At 39.5% G+C, this 15,908-nt stretch overlaps 1 protein-coding gene across 10 annotated transcripts in view; it reads left to right on the top strand.

Moving 5' to 3' along the window:
- Window positions 1-15,484, top strand: part of pou2f1b (POU class 2 homeobox 1b) — a 34,805-nt gene extending 19,321 nt beyond the window's left edge. For 4 of the 10 annotated variants that reach the window (XM_049485087.1, XM_049485082.1, XM_049485090.1 and 1 more), the window contains 10 exons: window positions 530-665; window positions 782-873; window positions 1,051-1,224; window positions 2,390-2,531; window positions 2,899-3,044; window positions 3,214-3,396; window positions 4,346-4,451; window positions 5,318-5,660; window positions 6,412-6,512; window positions 7,082-15,484. In XM_049485087.1, coding sequence (XP_049341044.1) covers window positions 530-665; window positions 782-873; window positions 1,051-1,224; window positions 2,390-2,531; window positions 2,899-3,044; window positions 3,214-3,396; window positions 4,346-4,451; window positions 5,318-5,660; window positions 6,412-6,512; window positions 7,082-7,374 — 1,716 coding nt within the window. In that variant the 3' untranslated portion in view covers window positions 7,375-15,484. The remainder of the gene's footprint in view (window positions 1-529; window positions 666-781; window positions 874-1,050; window positions 1,225-2,389; window positions 2,532-2,898; window positions 3,045-3,213; window positions 3,397-4,345; window positions 4,452-5,317; window positions 5,661-6,411; window positions 6,513-7,081) is intronic. The other 6 variants (XM_049485083.1, XM_049485089.1, XM_049485085.1 and 3 more) reach the window with 4 other exon arrangements.
- Window positions 15,485-15,908: the final 424 nt, after the last annotated feature.

Here is a 15,908-nt window from a genome sequence, read left to right as displayed (position 1 = left end):
TCCCTCTGTTCCACAGGATAAGTTTGTCAGAGTTACCAAGGCTCAGAAACCGCAAGTTAACAGAGTATTTGGGATTTTTTAACTTATTATTTTACAATGTAGGAAAAAGTTGAAAGTGGAGTTTGACAGTCAAGAGAATTAAACCAGTGACAATTTTGGTTCCAAGCCCACTTTTAAATTGTATTTTTTTTTTTTGCATATCTCAGCTTGCTCAAGCTGTGATCAGAGCATTAAATCAGCATGCAGCAGTGATGGTTACAGCAGTCTAGTGGAAACATGGTGCATGAGGGTACTGAACCAATAACACACTATTCTTCTCTACAGTAATACAACAAAGAGTTGAGGCACAACACAGGGCAGCCAATCAGAGCAGAAGTGATTTTATCTGAGTAACAAGTTCAAGAACAAACAGTCTGGTTAACACTTTTAATATAGACTAAAGTCTGCAGTCGTGAACAGATAGATAGATAGTATTTTTAATATGTTCAGTATATGTGAGCAACGTTTTTTTCCCCTCTGTGTCCCACAGCAGTTGCAGCAGCTGCAGCAGCAGCAGCAGAACCTCAACCTTCAGCAGTTTGTACTGGTGCAGCCAGGCCACCCCATCGCCACTCAGCTGCAGCCGGCACAGTTCATCATCTCGCAGACGCCGCATGGCCAGCAGAGTGAGCACTCCTTCCTTCCAGTTCTCTACCTAGGCCCTGTGTTTTATGCGTTTGGCCTGTTATGGCTATTGCTGGCTTTTATAAAACATCTTTCTTTTTCTGCATGTTTTCAACAGGCCTCCTGCAAGCCCAGAATCTTCTAACTCAACTACCTCAAAGCCAAGCCAACCTCCTGCAGACTCAGCCAAGCATCACCCTCACCACCCAGGTCAGAAAACCACAAAACGTAAAAAAAACAGGGTGTCATAAAATGCCCTTAAAATTATATAAAGTATTTTATTTCAAGTTTATTTAAATTAAATGTGACTGTTTAATAAAACATCAGTAGAAAGAACTAGATTAGTCTTGATCTTGGCTTGACTTGGCTGTATGATTTCTGTTTCAGCCCGCGACACCCACGCGCACGATAGCAGCTACCCCCATCCAGACCCTCCCTCACAGCCAGACAACACCAAAGCGCATGGACACTCCCAGCCTGGAGGAGCCCAGTGACCTGGAGGAGCTGGAGCAGTTTGCCAAAACCTTCAAACAAAGGAGGATCAAACTGGGCTTCACTCAGGTAAACCACTACAAACACACAAAACCCATGGAACAATCACATGCATGCATGCATACAGAATTAGCAAGTCACAGCTTGAGGCATTTGGCCTTTAATGCAGTTTTAAACAAGGTTGAAAAGGCAAGGCACAATAACATTAGCTTCGGGCTAATATTAGAGATCATGTGTAACAGTATAGTTTGCTGCAGAGTAGTATTGTTACAATACCAAAACTATGACTTTTGATACAATGCCTCCCTAAATATCTTTATATAATGATACAGAAATGGTACCACTGCAAAAAACTAAAACATCAGAAATTAATGGAATAATGGAAGATCAAACATGAAGCATTTTTTTTTTCAAGTAAGAACACAATCTTTTAGCCCAACCTTCATGTGCAGTCCTGTTTGGAATCAAAAAGTACAAAAAAATAACCAATGAATTGTGTTTTGATTTATTTGATTGCTGAAAAGCAGAAAAAAAAGGAAAATAAGGCATCTAAAAGCTGATAGACATTTAAACTTGAAAATCTGCTGATATTTTCTGAAGTAGCATGTGATCTTTGTGGCATTTGAATGCTTTGAAAAGCTTTCACAATGTGTTGGGTGTGGAGTGGAATAAGTGAGGCTGGGAAGACGACAAGGCGATAGGGTATTTTTAATTAGTGTTATTAATGACGAAGAATTGAGATACTTTTCTAGTATTTGTATACTGTGCAACACTACTTCAGAGCAGTTTGCTACAGGAGATCAAATGTAAATGATCAAATATTTAACATTTTAAAATTAGTTTATAAATAGCCACCTTCCATTTTTACTCATGTTCACTCAATCCCTTATTCCTTTTAAGGGCTCATCTAATGTGTCATCTAAAGTTTGGTTAATGTGGTTGTTAAATATCATTTATTACAGTGTTGCGATTCCTTAAAAAAAGTGATAAGACCAGATTGATGATGTCAGGTTAATAATGGTTTTGCTAACTATTTTTAAAATATCCATTCCAAATTCCAGTTTATTGCATTTTTCCACTTTTTAATTTTTAATTTTAGGGTAAAACTTATTGTTCAGTTGTCAACTGAATCTGTAGATCACAAAAATATTGATATCACAATGCTCAGTAAAAATATATGTTCTTATCTTACTTGCAACAGAATGTTTCTAATGGATTTCTACTTCGTCAATAGGGGGATGTCGGCCTTGCTATGGGAAAGCTTTATGGAAACGACTTCAGCCAAACCACCATTTCTCGCTTTGAGGCCTTGAACCTGAGCTTTAAAAACATGTGCAAGCTAAAGCCTCTGCTGGAGAAATGGCTCAACGATGCAGGTATGTCTCGACTCCTCCCCCTCCCGCGCCAGATGACCTAGTATGTTGGGAAGAATGCTGGATAGGATATGGAGCAGATACTTATCATAGCTGTCTGTGGTGGAGGATTTTCCTCATGTCAGGTCATTTCTGACCCTGCATCAGTGTTATTTACTGTGGAAGGGGCCTAAAACTGTATTTAATCAATTATTTTATAAATCTCTTATCTCTTAGTGATCATGTCTGGGGGATTATTAGTGTTTAAAGTGAAAGGAGAAAGTTCAAATTACTTAACTTTTCGAATGAAACAAACTAACAATGCTGGAGTTCACAGTAGCCTCAGGTACTTATATCCGTTATGGTGTGTTTGTGCGCGCTGTGTGTGCAGAGAACCAGACGTCGGAACAGGGCCTGTCCAGCCCCAGCTCTTTGGGCTCCCCTGGGCTGGGCATGGAGGGCCTCAACAGGCGTCGCAAGAAGAGGACCAGCATCGAGACCAACATCAGAGTGGCCTTAGAAAAGAGCTTTCTGGAGGTGAGTGATATCTTCTGTTAGATCCATACTGGTTCAAAACAAGACAATTTTGTAGTCACATTATTAAACCAGCAGCCACTGAGTAAAAGTCCTCAATAACAGTAAAAAGGAAATTGCATTTACTGTCTCATGCTGACAGGGCATTTGTGGTGTCTTTGCCCTCTTCAAGCAGAACCAAAAACCTACCTCTGAGGAGATCACCATGATCGCCGACCAGCTGAACATGGAGAAGGAGGTGATCCGTGTGTGGTTCTGCAACCGCCGGCAGAAGGAGAAGAGGATCAACCCACCCAGCAGCGGCAGTGCCGGCAGCACCCCCATCAAAGCAATCTTCTCCACCTCCACAGCCCTGGTACGATAAACGAATAAATATACTTTAATTCTTACTGCTGGTTGTTTACTTTTAATAATAATGAGTGGAAAGTATAAAAATGTAATTTATCTCATAGGTCCTTCTCTGTGGTTGTTATAATAATCAATTAATCAGTCCGCCCTTATTTTGGTTTGTAATTACATTTAAAGGCAACCCTCATTTTCAATGTAGCCGAGCATTTACAAGAGCAGGGATTGACATACCAGTGAGAATGATAACTACATTTAATCATTTTAAATAAAAGAAAAAAATAACAGTGAATAAAATATACAATTAGATATAAGTAAAACTTATTAACTGATAAGTAATAAAGATAAAAAGAAGATTAAAAAGAGATTAATAAAGTACAAATTAAGCTAAAACTAGCTTGCATAGTACAATAAGTATTATTGATGATAATAGTAATAATAAATAATAAAAAAACAAATTAAAATGAGTTACAAGTAATAATGCAAAACTATTAAAATAAAATATTTAGAATCAAAAATAATAGTTATAAAAAAATTATAATAGTTAGGCCTGGTTGTCTGTGTTGCACACTATATTTGTGAAAAAGAAAGTCTGAGAATATTACCCTACTGCATTAGTGCACTTTTTTTTTCTTTTTTTTTTACGTTGAATAACTGCATGTAAAAAGCATGTCTCTTTATAAAGGCTCAAATTGCAAATTACACTTCCCAACTGTAAGAGGAGCCCATTAACGAGAATAGCCAGTTATTTTATAATCCTTCTTTAATTTAGCTAATAATAGTAATAATTCATTCTCACCGTGCTGCATCGTTACAGGCTTAAACAACTGTTTTTTTTGTTTTGTTTTGTTTTTTTTTTTTGGAGAAATTGCTCCTGACAGAATATCACTCATCTCTGCTTTATTTTTCCATTTCCGTTTGTTGTGGTTTAAAGCCTTTTTTCTTCTTATGTACTTTAGGCGCCTTCCACCGCCAGTCTTGTGACCAGTACCACTCCGACTACACTGACTGTAAATCCTGTTTTGCCTCTCACCAGCACAAGTGTCTCCAGCATGGGCTTTACTGGTAAGCTGCACTGTTAGACATCTGAATTGTCTAGCATAGAGGAACAGACTGATATATTGTTTGGCCAATACAGCCTGAAAATTCCACTGATAAACTGCAAAAATATGTCTGGAAATGGCATGCAGAGAGAATGAATTGTTTTTTGTGTGTGTTCGTGTGTAAACACAGCACTGATTGTTGGGCCATTTTTGTTAAGGATAAGAATGTACTTGTTTGAAATGAAATTTATAGGATTAACAGAAAGTGTACAATAATTATTTATCTCTTTCTTTCCTGAGTTATGTATCAGTAATTTTAAAATATTAAAATGCTGTTTTCTGCCTGCATTGCATACTCAAGAAGAAACTAATACCATTATATTAAATCCAGTTTCATCCAGTTAACGAAAGTATTTATTTATTTTTTGGAAGCCTGTGTTTAACAATTTTATTTTATGTTTAATAATCACCTTTTGTATGTCACAATCATAACATGATTAAAGTGTCTAAATCACATAAAATGTGATTGAAAAATGCCTTGTTGGCTTTAGAGTGCTGCCACGCTTTAATGCCTGAGCTGCTGTTTTTTCCTAGTAAAGTGGGCGGGGCCATACTATTGTTTTGATAACTTGTTCACTAGCTGGCTCATGCTCTATTCTGATTAACAGAAGTTAGTCTCAGTTAGTGTTATATGAAGCACAACAGTAAAAAAAAAAAGAATATGATGTTCATTGTAATGAAGTCAGGGTTTGAAAGGGTGCAAGGAAAATCATGAATTCATTTTTTATTAAAAAATTAATTTTCATTTTATAAATTGTGTAATTTGCAGTCATATAAAAGAGTATTGATTCACCGTACTGTCCTTTTTTTTTTCCTTTCTTTTTTCAGGCACTACTGTGGGCGCCCCCTCAATGAACACTGCATCGGTCATCTCCACGGTTCCTGCCATCTGCACGGCAACCTCCTCTCCCTCACTCAGCCCCTCCCCCAGCGCCCTGCATGCGTCCTCGTCTGAGTCTTCGGTGGCTCAGGAGCCGATAACCACGGTGACCCAGGCCCCGTCCTCACTGGCCAGCACACTGGCTAGCGGTCAGGTGATGGTGGCGGCTCCGGGTCTGTCGGCTGCTCTGCAGGGGGCGGCTCAGCTGCCTACCAGCGCCAGCATCGCCGCCATGGCTGCAGCGGCTGGTCTTAGCCCAGGTCTCATGGCCTCCTCACAGTTCACTCCTGGGTAAGTTTGATAAAGAAATGGCAGTTTTATTTGTGTAGGACATATCAATATGTGTATGGAATTTTCTTAAATCACAAATTTACAGTAATGGTTTTTAATTAATTTAAAAAGTTTTATAGTTAATTTGAGTGGTGACAGACTGCCAATTTGTGTTTTTATATTACATGGTTCTGATGGCAAACAAAAATGTTTTAATTTGATTGTATGCTTATAGTGCATATGATGAGTATTTTTATATTATTTATGTTATTTTAAAATCCCACAAGCAGTGAAATGCTTGCTTTTTTTGCTCACAGGAAACTATAAGATGCAAGACTATATATCAAATATATCAAAATTTAGTATATACAGCTCTGGAAAAAAATAAGAGACACTTAAAAATGAGAAGAGTTTCTTTGATTTAATCAAGAGATGGATGATCACAAGCCACCAAACCAAGCTGAACTGCTTGAATATTTGCACCAGGAGTAAAGGCATAAAGTTATCCAAAAGCAGTGTGTAAGACTGGGGGAGGAGAACATGCTCAAACATATACCTATAAATAGCAAAATCAGAGATACTGATTTAGAAACTGAAGGGGTCTCCTAATTTTTTCCAGAACTGTATATATAGTATCACAATATATTGCAATATATTGATTTGTGATTCATATCATCAGTATCAGCAGGTTCTTGCCAATACACAACCCTAATAGCCAGAGTGTAAATATAAAAAAAAAAAAAATTTTTGTATGTGTGCTTTTATGGTTTAGTGGGGCTCTGCTGAGTCTGGCTCCTGGTGGTCTGGGCAGCGCATTGAGTCCGGCACTGATGAGCAACAGCACCTTGGCCACTATCCAAGGTGTGTGGAGCGGCAAGTACACCAGTTTTTATTCCATTTTTCTCTGCATGGCTTCAGGCGCTTCTGAGTCACCTGTATTTGTAGTAATAGTAATGCTTTGATGCTGTTTGAATGGGACCATTTATTGTAACATAAAAATGTATTTTGTTCCATTATGGTGTTCAGATAAGGAATTAACAGATGTTCTCCGCTCTAATAGTCTGAGCTGTCCAGATTACACTACTTGTGAGTAGGCGTAAACACGAGGTAACCGTGTGGCCTCCACATGGCTGGGCACGTGCTTGTAAACGCAACGGCTGATGGCCTGTCGAAAGCTTAATTTCCAGTTTTGCAAATATTTCCAGTTACAGACAAAATCACGCTTTTAATTTCAGAAAAACGCTCTTATTTACCTTTTAAAAGGCCGTAATGCCCAATTTAAGGGTCTGTTATTGTTGTTTTGCTGTTTTTCTCGGGTTTTGAGTCTTCAGGTGACTCTGAAGCACTGCCTCAGCTCACAATATATGTCGTTGAAAAAACAAAAACCCTTTGCAATTTTCCAAATGTTTCAATATGAGTATCTTTTTCTTCATTCTCTACAGCTTTGGCCTCTAGCGGGACTCTGCCCATCACCTCTCTAGATGGCAGTGGTAACTTCCTGTTCGCCAATGCCAGCGCAGGGAGCACGCCCAACCTGGTGACGGCGCCCCTTTTCCTCAACCCCCAGAACCTGTCTCTGCTCACCAGCAACCCGGTCAGCCTGGTGTCTGCCGGGGGGGCCGCGGGGGCTGCCGGAGCCCTCAACCTGCACGTTGCCGCTGACACCCACCACAGTGCCGTCACCACGGCGACCGTGCCTGCCTCCACAATCACCACCGCCTCCAAGGCCCAGTGAAGGCTCCGCCCATTCTCTTTCTTCTTCTTCTTCTTCTTCTTCTTACCTCTCCTTCTCTCCATCAATCATTATTTAATCCCTTTGCTACCACCAAAAAGAAACTCCAAGGAGTTTTTATCGTATTATTATGATTTTAGTGTTTTATTTTACTCATATTTCCCCTCTAACAATTTTTTTTATTTCAAATGATGTGCTTTCTTTTTTTGGACCTTGTTGCCTGTTTTTCTTTTTGTAACAACCTTCACTAATGTTGACATTACCAATAGAGAGCCTGGTGTAAAAGGTAGCTGAAACAGGACTGCCCCTCGTCTGCACTCTCGCTCTTGCTTGGTATTGCAAAGATGTGTGTTCACTCCGAGTGAGCTCGCCTCACTGTCATCATCACTTTAATTTTCAGCTTTTTTTTTTTTGTTTTTTTTTTTTATGAATACATATTCCTTTTTTGGTCCTAAACACTCCTAACCAAAAATGTGTACTGTTGATTAGATTTAACCGTCTTTGTTTTGATCCTCATTATCATCACTACTAAGAAAGGTGTCCGACACCTCACTCTTTGAACCGATTCTGTTAGAGGTGCTGCTTTGCAGGCCTCTGGGACGTTCATATCAAATCTTATATATATATATATATATATCTATCAAGTCTTTTCTCGAATACAGCTTTAGACTTCTGTCATTCTCACTTGTGGTTACAAGGCTTTAAAGGAGTAATAAGTGGCTGCGATATACGGTTTCATTGCTTTAAGGAATCGTTTGACTAGTCTCGGTCTGGAAAAACACTGATTTTAACAACGAGAAAAAAAATATCAATACTTGGTAGCAGATTTCTTCTTCTTTTTTTTTTTTTTAAAGCGCACTCAAGTGTGGGTCTGACGCAGAGCCCCGAGTTGGGTGTATTTAAGTAATACTAATAGCTTTAAAGGACTGCAGGAGCAGTCCAGCAGAGAGGACGCTTTCTGGGCGAGTGACGGTTTGCTGTGTAGACTTCGGTCACTTGTAAAGATCACGCACTGAAAGCTCCAGGGAGTGTTGTGCTACTGTACACTAGTGGTGTGACTGTGTGATGTCGTCTAGACTGTGACCTGTGTTCATCCCAAAGTCCGTCTGCCTCTTAAGGTCTTCCCGACACGGTGTGCTGCGTGCGGTGTGTGTGTGCGCGCGTTCTGTGTAGTGTCCTGGAGTTCCACCGAAGGCGTGGTGGGCGACCTGAACGTTTCACTAGGCAGAATGGCGGGGCTGTCCTCTGTCCAGGCGAATTTTTAAGGTGTTTGTTTTTCTACTTGTGCACAGTACCTGTACCAAAAAAAACTGGATTTGAGAACTGCAGTCTGCAGCCTGGATTCGTCACATTTTGAGGAAGAGGTTGTGTTTTTTTTTTTTATTTTTTATTTTTTTTATTTTTTTTTTATTTCCGAGACCTTTGACAGACCTCGCTGTCAAGATATACCAAAAATATTTGTTAAAAAAAAAAACCTGTTGCTGTATAATACCATTGTAGCGTAGCGTAAGTCTAAATATTTATGAGCGGAGAGGCTCTTGGTAGACCACAGGAAAATATGATGATAATGCAATATTTTAAAGATCATTTCCAAAGACGAAAAACTTCTTCTTTTTTTTTATTATTTTATTTTTATTTTAGTCGAGATGGCTCTCCCTGCTCTGCTCTGTCTCATCAGTGCAGCTAACCAAATAACCTGAGTGGATAGGGGAGGGTGGGGTTCGTATTGGTATAGGTTCGGAGGCGGTCAGGACCACATGCTGCAGTGATGACATAACCCCCCCGTTCCCACCCCTAAAGTAGCCTGGCCGCCTCCTAAGTGGTCGGTGAGAGGTCTTCGTCGGTGCGAGGGAGAACGCGGAGGCAGCAGTGGCTCTCCCTCTGGTAATAAAGTTAATATATATTTGGATGATGTAGTTGTGAGTGGACGGAAGCGTCGCCAGTGCGTTTGTTTGCCTTACAGGCTCTTTCTTGTGTTCTAGGCTTTTTCTCTCCCCATCCCTGTGTAGTTGTAAGATGGCAGGCTGTGTTTTGATTGGTTTGAAGTAGACTGAAATATCCACTATGGAGGCCGGTTGGGACCGTTTGTACGGAGCTTTAGCAGGCCGGTCTTGCCGGTCTCCCCCACCCTCTTACCAATGTAATTCAGCCATGAAGTAAAAGCTTGAACCAAAGTCGTTTTTCTCGCTAGCTGCTGTGCCTGTGGAGTCCAGCGAGACGCTGGCCACACTATCACTACTCTACACTACTGATAAAACGTTCTCATCTCTTACTCGTACTCCTCCTCTTTACCAAACACCAACGGCTTTTAGTGAACGTGCATACTAAAAGATCTGTGTGTTCAGCTTTAAAATCAAGTGTGTATAGCTTTGTGCAGACTTTTTTTTTTCTTCTAAGTAGCCCATGATATCAACATGTATAGTGATCCAAAGACTACTTGTCTGAGGAGTGCTGTAAGTGCTGTTGAGGTCCATTCTAGGTTTCTCATACTTTTTTTAAAGACGTTAAAGCATCGCACCCCGCCCAGTAGATTTCACTGGAATCCACTCACACACTCATTACGCCGACACTGTAGCTAACATCTACAGTGGAAACCTGTGGAATGCAAAAAAATTCAAATAAAATAAATAAAAAACACAACTGAATATCTCTCCAATATTTGATTACCCTCTGGTATGGCTGGGCAATGTGACATGTCACAATATGCAATTATGATGTCACAATACGAGATGAAATAGACAAATAAAAAAGAACAAGTTGTGCCAAAATTTATGAATGTGGCTGAAACTGATGACATTTGATATGAAAATGAGCCTTAGGGTGTTTTCACACCAGCTCTGTTTGGTCTGGTTGAAATGATTTGTTTCGGAGTGCTAATTGGTCCAGTGGTCTAAAGCACTGCCACTATGATAGAGGGATTGCTGGTTCGAGTCCCGCTCATGCAGCTCGCCATCAGCTGCCGGAGCCCAGAGAGAGCAAAATGGTCTTGCTCCAACTAAACAAATTCATCAACTGATTCGGACCAGAGAATCGGACTACAGGTGTTATGTTAACAAGGCACTGCATGTTGTTGATTAATAGTAGAAATAAGTGGATTATGGCCAAAGATCTACTGAGAACTGTTAACTTTAATTCAGAAATAATTTCGCAGTCTATCATCTCAACAATATATATCAATAGTTACATTGCCCAGCCATACCCTCTGGGTTCTTGGATGCACATGCATTTCTAACCTTGGCGCAGCACTGGTGCCCGGGCAGTAACGGTACATAAGTGTGGTATACTGAAAGTGTAAACCACTGTTTTCTTCTCAGCTTTCATTATACCAGTTCTATAGTCATATAGTAAAGGTACAGTCAGGACTCATATTTTCTTATTTATTTTATTTTTAGAAACGGGCTGTTCTTCAGGCTGCTGATGCATCATTGCATCATTGATTCTGGTGTGCAAGCGCAATAGCTGTGAATGCTTTACGTTTTAGAGCACAAGTGCTTCAACTAGACCATATGCTACACAAAACCCACAAAATTCCAAGTTTGTACATACAGTATTTATGATGTACTTTCATTTATCTTAGCTCCTTTGTTATTTTGGTTACTTTTTTTTAATAAACATTTTCTCCATCCTCACTGCCCTCTATGCCATCTTGAAACTGTTACTATTGACCTGTCCTGTCATTTCATTCACATTTATATAAAACGTGTTGTATTTTTATCTTCTTTTTTCATTTGTTCTTTTTTTTTTATTTGAATTATTACCTCATCAGCACTTAAATGGAAGGTTCACTTTAAGCAAAACGGCACCAACAGACTGTAACTCCGGAATGTAAAAGAGCTGTTAATTTCCTTTTTTCTTGTTGTTTTTTCAAAATTCTCAGCAGATGCATTCTAGTAAAAACATGGAAAAACAAAACTAAACACAGATGTAATGAATAATGTCAAGTCAAACTACTACTGCTATATTTCAAGTACTACTACTATAGGGTATCTCCAGGTTAACCAGTTACTATTATTTTATTATATCCTACTTGCCAAAGTTGAAAAAAAGGCCTTTGTCTTTGCGGCTGGGTTGATGTCTCGTTGCTGCTCACTCCGCTGGTTCTGTCCCGAGGCTGCAGCATGGCCTCGTGGGACTTGTAGTTTTGTGTGTAGTTGATGTATCTGGGTTTGTTTTTAACGCAGTAGTGTGGTTGACCGGTGGTGCCGGGGACCATGAGAAGTTACTGAAATATTTATCTGAGGAACGACGTATAGAATTAGAGAAAGAACTTTTTCTTTTCTTTCTTGTTTTCTTGTCTTTTTTTTTTTCTTTTCGTTTTTTTTTTTTGTTTTCTAAATTCTATATATATATAAACGCATATGTAATATACTCATATTTTATATTTGAACTATTATCAAAATTGAATGTAGTGTTTTGTCATGCTTATTCACAAAAAAAAAGGAAAAAAATGCTACAAAAAAAAGAAACCTTCCTTTTTATGATAGTAATTCTGAATTCTGAAACTCTCAAGACCAAAAATGAAGACCACACCCCTCGGATGTGGGGGGCGGCCGTCGATGGAGCCACTCCCACTCTGAGAGACGCAGTTGTCGCTGTTGTCGTTGTTGTTTATTTGTTTGTTTGAATGGGAGGGGCTTGCTCTGTGCTTCGGTGCTCCCAGCTTTTACTGTTGCTTGGGAAAAGGACTCGAAAGCACCTGATCTTAATCTGTTTTCTTTTTTTTTTTTTTTTATGAACTTGATTTGCTGTGTTGTTTTTAACAATCATTTGAACTTATTTACTTTTGTTGCCTTTCGTTTGTTGTATTATTATTATTATTTTTTCTTTGTGTATAGCATGAGGGAGCAGCATCACTGGCTTTCTTAGTTTAACAAAATTAACTTATCCTTATCATTTTATGCCTTACTATTATTTCTACACGATTGACGCATTGTAGCAGACGTTAGCGCGAGTGTGTGCGCGTGCAAGGTTTTTTTTTTGTTTGTTTTTTTGTATGTATGTATGTGTGTGTGTGTGTGAGTGAAAGTGGATGCATTCTAGCATGCTTGTATGTCTAACTCACTCTGTGCATATCGACCGTTGGAATAACGCTGTGAGTATTGGACTTTTTTGTTTTGTTTCATTTTGATTTTTCTTTTTTCTGATGTTTGGACATTAAAATGTTGCTACCTATTTAGGTGGGACTTGAGCAGGTCAGAAACCTGCTGAGGAAAAAAAAAAAAAGAAAGCTTTATTAATAACCCAACTCCAGCTGTTGTGTAGGCCAATGGGGTTGTCTTTGTTCTTGGTGGTGGTGGTGGTGGTGGTGGTGCGTTTGCGTTCGCATTTATGGGTCATTCTGTAGAGTAGAATTCCTCTGAATTAATTCAGCTGAATCGCTTGGATGAAAATTGTGAAGGAAAGCAAACAAAAAAAAAGACGAAAAAAAGTTTGGTGCGGCATTAAAGCAGGCTGATGCAATGGCGACCACTTCGGCTGCAAGTGTGTGATGCTGTAATGCTTGCTCTTTAACCTGTGTGATATTAAGGTGGTGTTGCGTGGATGGACCTTTACAGGACCGGTGGGGCTCAGCACTTCTGCAGCAGATCTATTTTTGCAGCGTTAGTTGTTGAGAAGTGGTTTAACAAGCGTTTGGGTTGATGATGATGATGATGATGATGATGATGATGATGATGATGATTATTATGATGATTGTTCTGCTCTCTGAATGGCTGGATGCCCTGGTTGGTTTGTAAGCTTGTGTTTCGCTGCAGTAGGCCTCGAGTCCATTGCTAAGGAAAGAAAAAAGGGTTTAAAAAAGGATAATAATATGAGTGGCCGTGCACCAGATGGGAGTGCTAGGTGGTCTGGGTAAAGGAGCTGTTGTATACCTCATTTCTAACTCGAGACAGAGCGAAAAACTTGCTTTAATCTACTTAAATAAAAAAGAAAAACTTAAAATAAAAACCAAAAAAACTAAAACAAGAGAAACAGTCCTGGAGAAGCCTGCAGACGTCCATTTAGTGTGCGGGGGAGGATCTAGCGACTGTTCTGAAGACACTACGCAGATTTTATTACGCTCATGAATGTTAAAATGGTAACGTATAGGACTGTTTGCTTGTTTGTTGTATTTATTTGACACCTCAGCATTCGTCTTTGTTGTCTTTTTTATGATTTGACAATCGTCTCCTTTTAACGTCATTTTTGTATGACTGTAGAGATACAGGGTTTGCTTTGGATTTCTCTTTGTGTGTATATGTAATTATGTAGAATATGTAGTGTTCTTTGTTTCTCTCTCTCTCTTTCTCTTTGAGTCTGCTAGACCCTCGCCCTCTCTGTGGTAACCAAAGACTTCCAAAAAGTGATTGTATGGACTAAACTGTCTCTCCTGATGCCCTACCTTTAGCTACAGATTTAACATCATTCTCTCTTTCTCTCTCTCTCTCACATTCATACACACTCAGCATGGGTCAGGGCATGAAGGAGATCTCAGAGATCTCATAAGGACAGGGGCAGGCTTCTCCAAAGGACTTGTTAAAAAAAGGAAACAAAAAAAAAAGTTAACCCCTTGTTGGCTGGGTGATGTTTGTTAGTACACACCGAAGGACGTCCTGCGCACTCTCCACAACCGGCTCAGGATGAACCGTCGTTCTGTCCTCTGTGTTCTGTCCTCTGTCCTCCCATTGTCTTCTTCTACGTCTCTACGGCTGTAACAAAGCAAACCTGTAACAATGTAACCTGTAAAAACGTCTCAACCAAAAAACAAAAAGCGCAGAGTTCGCTCTCGTGCAGTGACGGAGTTGTCTGATCATTTCAGTTTTAATGTTCAGTGCTTTGTGTTTGTATATCTTTCTCAGTTTTTTCTCCACACTTCTCACCATCATCTTTCGTTCCCTTTTTTTTCTTTCTTTCTCTTAGTTCGACTGATCAGCTGTGCAACTATGCATCGTTGTCCTGTAGGCCGCTGGGGCCGCGTCTGCGCGACGCAGCTCTCTCTCTTTAACCAAATGGGTCTTCGGCGCCTCGCGCGACAGCTTTATTCCGAGCGCGAGGGCCGACAGATGTTACAAGCTCTATCCCAAAGCAAAAATCCAAATATGAAACGTTTGACAAACGCAGATACCAAAGATTCCTCTCTGTTTTTGTTCTATTTCTCTCTCTCTTTCTCTCCGTCTTTCTCTTCCACCCCTTCAGCGTGTGTATTAAGGAACAGATCCCAGCCCTGACATTTAGTCCTAACCTCAGTAATTCCAAAGCTTAGATGTATATTTTGGTATTTTTCTGAGATACTTAAAGAAAACTGAAACGAAACAAAAAACAAACAAAAAAAAGAAGCAAAAAAACAAAAGTTTGTCATTTTAACTTTCTCGTTCGTTGGATGTATTGCTCTTTTTCTGTCACAGCATGGAGTTAATTGCAGAAAACTGTCTTACTCTTAGTAGGTTAAAACAAATAGTATTTTTATATGTTTTTGGGTGTGTCAATGTATGTGATATCAGTTTCACTGCCCAAGTTACCATTGCTTTTTAAAAAGGAAAAGAGGACAAAAAAAAGAAATAGGAAAAGGTTGAAACAAACAAAAAAAATAAAATAAAAGATCATGTACATACTGCTTCAGTCTTGGACTTCAAAGTCGAGCCGTTCTGTAAATGGTCATTGGTCATTCGCATTTCCTACAGCTAAAGCTTGAGGAATGTGTCCCTTTGCCCTGAGACCCATCCTACCCCCGTCCCTCTACCCCCGTCCCTCTACCCCCACCCGTCACATACTGTAGATTGTACTTCTGTATTGCAGTGATGCGCTGATTGGTTGGATAACTGGGTATCACTACAGACTCAGAACTCCAGTGACTCTCTATCTCTCTCTCTGTTACTTTATGAACACATGCCTCTATGACTGGACTCTAATAAGGCTACATCACCGTAGCTTAGAACTGAACGATTGTGTAGAAATATGATAAGTATGTGAATCAGGATACATGGTAGATTTGATGCATTTGTCTGCTGTATTTTTTTTTCTTTTGATTTTTTTTATAAATATATATATAAAGATGATAATCTTTTACTGTAAGTGTACAGTTTTCTTTTGTTGTAAAACATCATTAAACCATTTTCCAAGTGTTTTAATATTGTAAGTGGTCTTGAGTGTGAGTGGTCTTGCCATGTTTTGAGTGTTTGATCAAAAAGTTTGAGGTTTTTACCAGAGGCCTGCACGATATTGGAAAAAATTTACATTGCCAATTTTTTTTTCATTGATGTATATCACTATATTAAACAATGCAGGGCCCATGACGTCCCCAGCCCCGCCCCAACCCGCGTGCTGTCTAGGGTCAGAGTCAGGGTCTAGAGTCAGCCGTGAGCTCTCAAAACCTGAGGAAAACAGCAAAACGAAAGCAATCAGCCCTTTAATCAGGCATTTAAATGTTTTTTTTTTTTTTTTAAAGCTAAATAAGAGCGTTTTTCTGGGATTAAAAGCGTGAATTCAGCTGTAACTGGAAATATCTGCGCAAAACTGTTCCGGAACTGAGGTGCACAGCCTTCGACGCGTGCGTTTACAAG

This window comes from Astyanax mexicanus, chromosome 11 (genome assembly GCF_023375975.1).
Source record: "Astyanax mexicanus isolate ESR-SI-001 chromosome 11, AstMex3_surface, whole genome shotgun sequence".
Taxonomy (NCBI): domain Eukaryota; kingdom Metazoa; phylum Chordata; class Actinopteri; order Characiformes; family Acestrorhamphidae; genus Astyanax; species Astyanax mexicanus.
The sequence above is the reverse complement of the archived record's forward strand: the minus strand, read 5'-3'. Positions and strand labels throughout refer to the sequence as shown.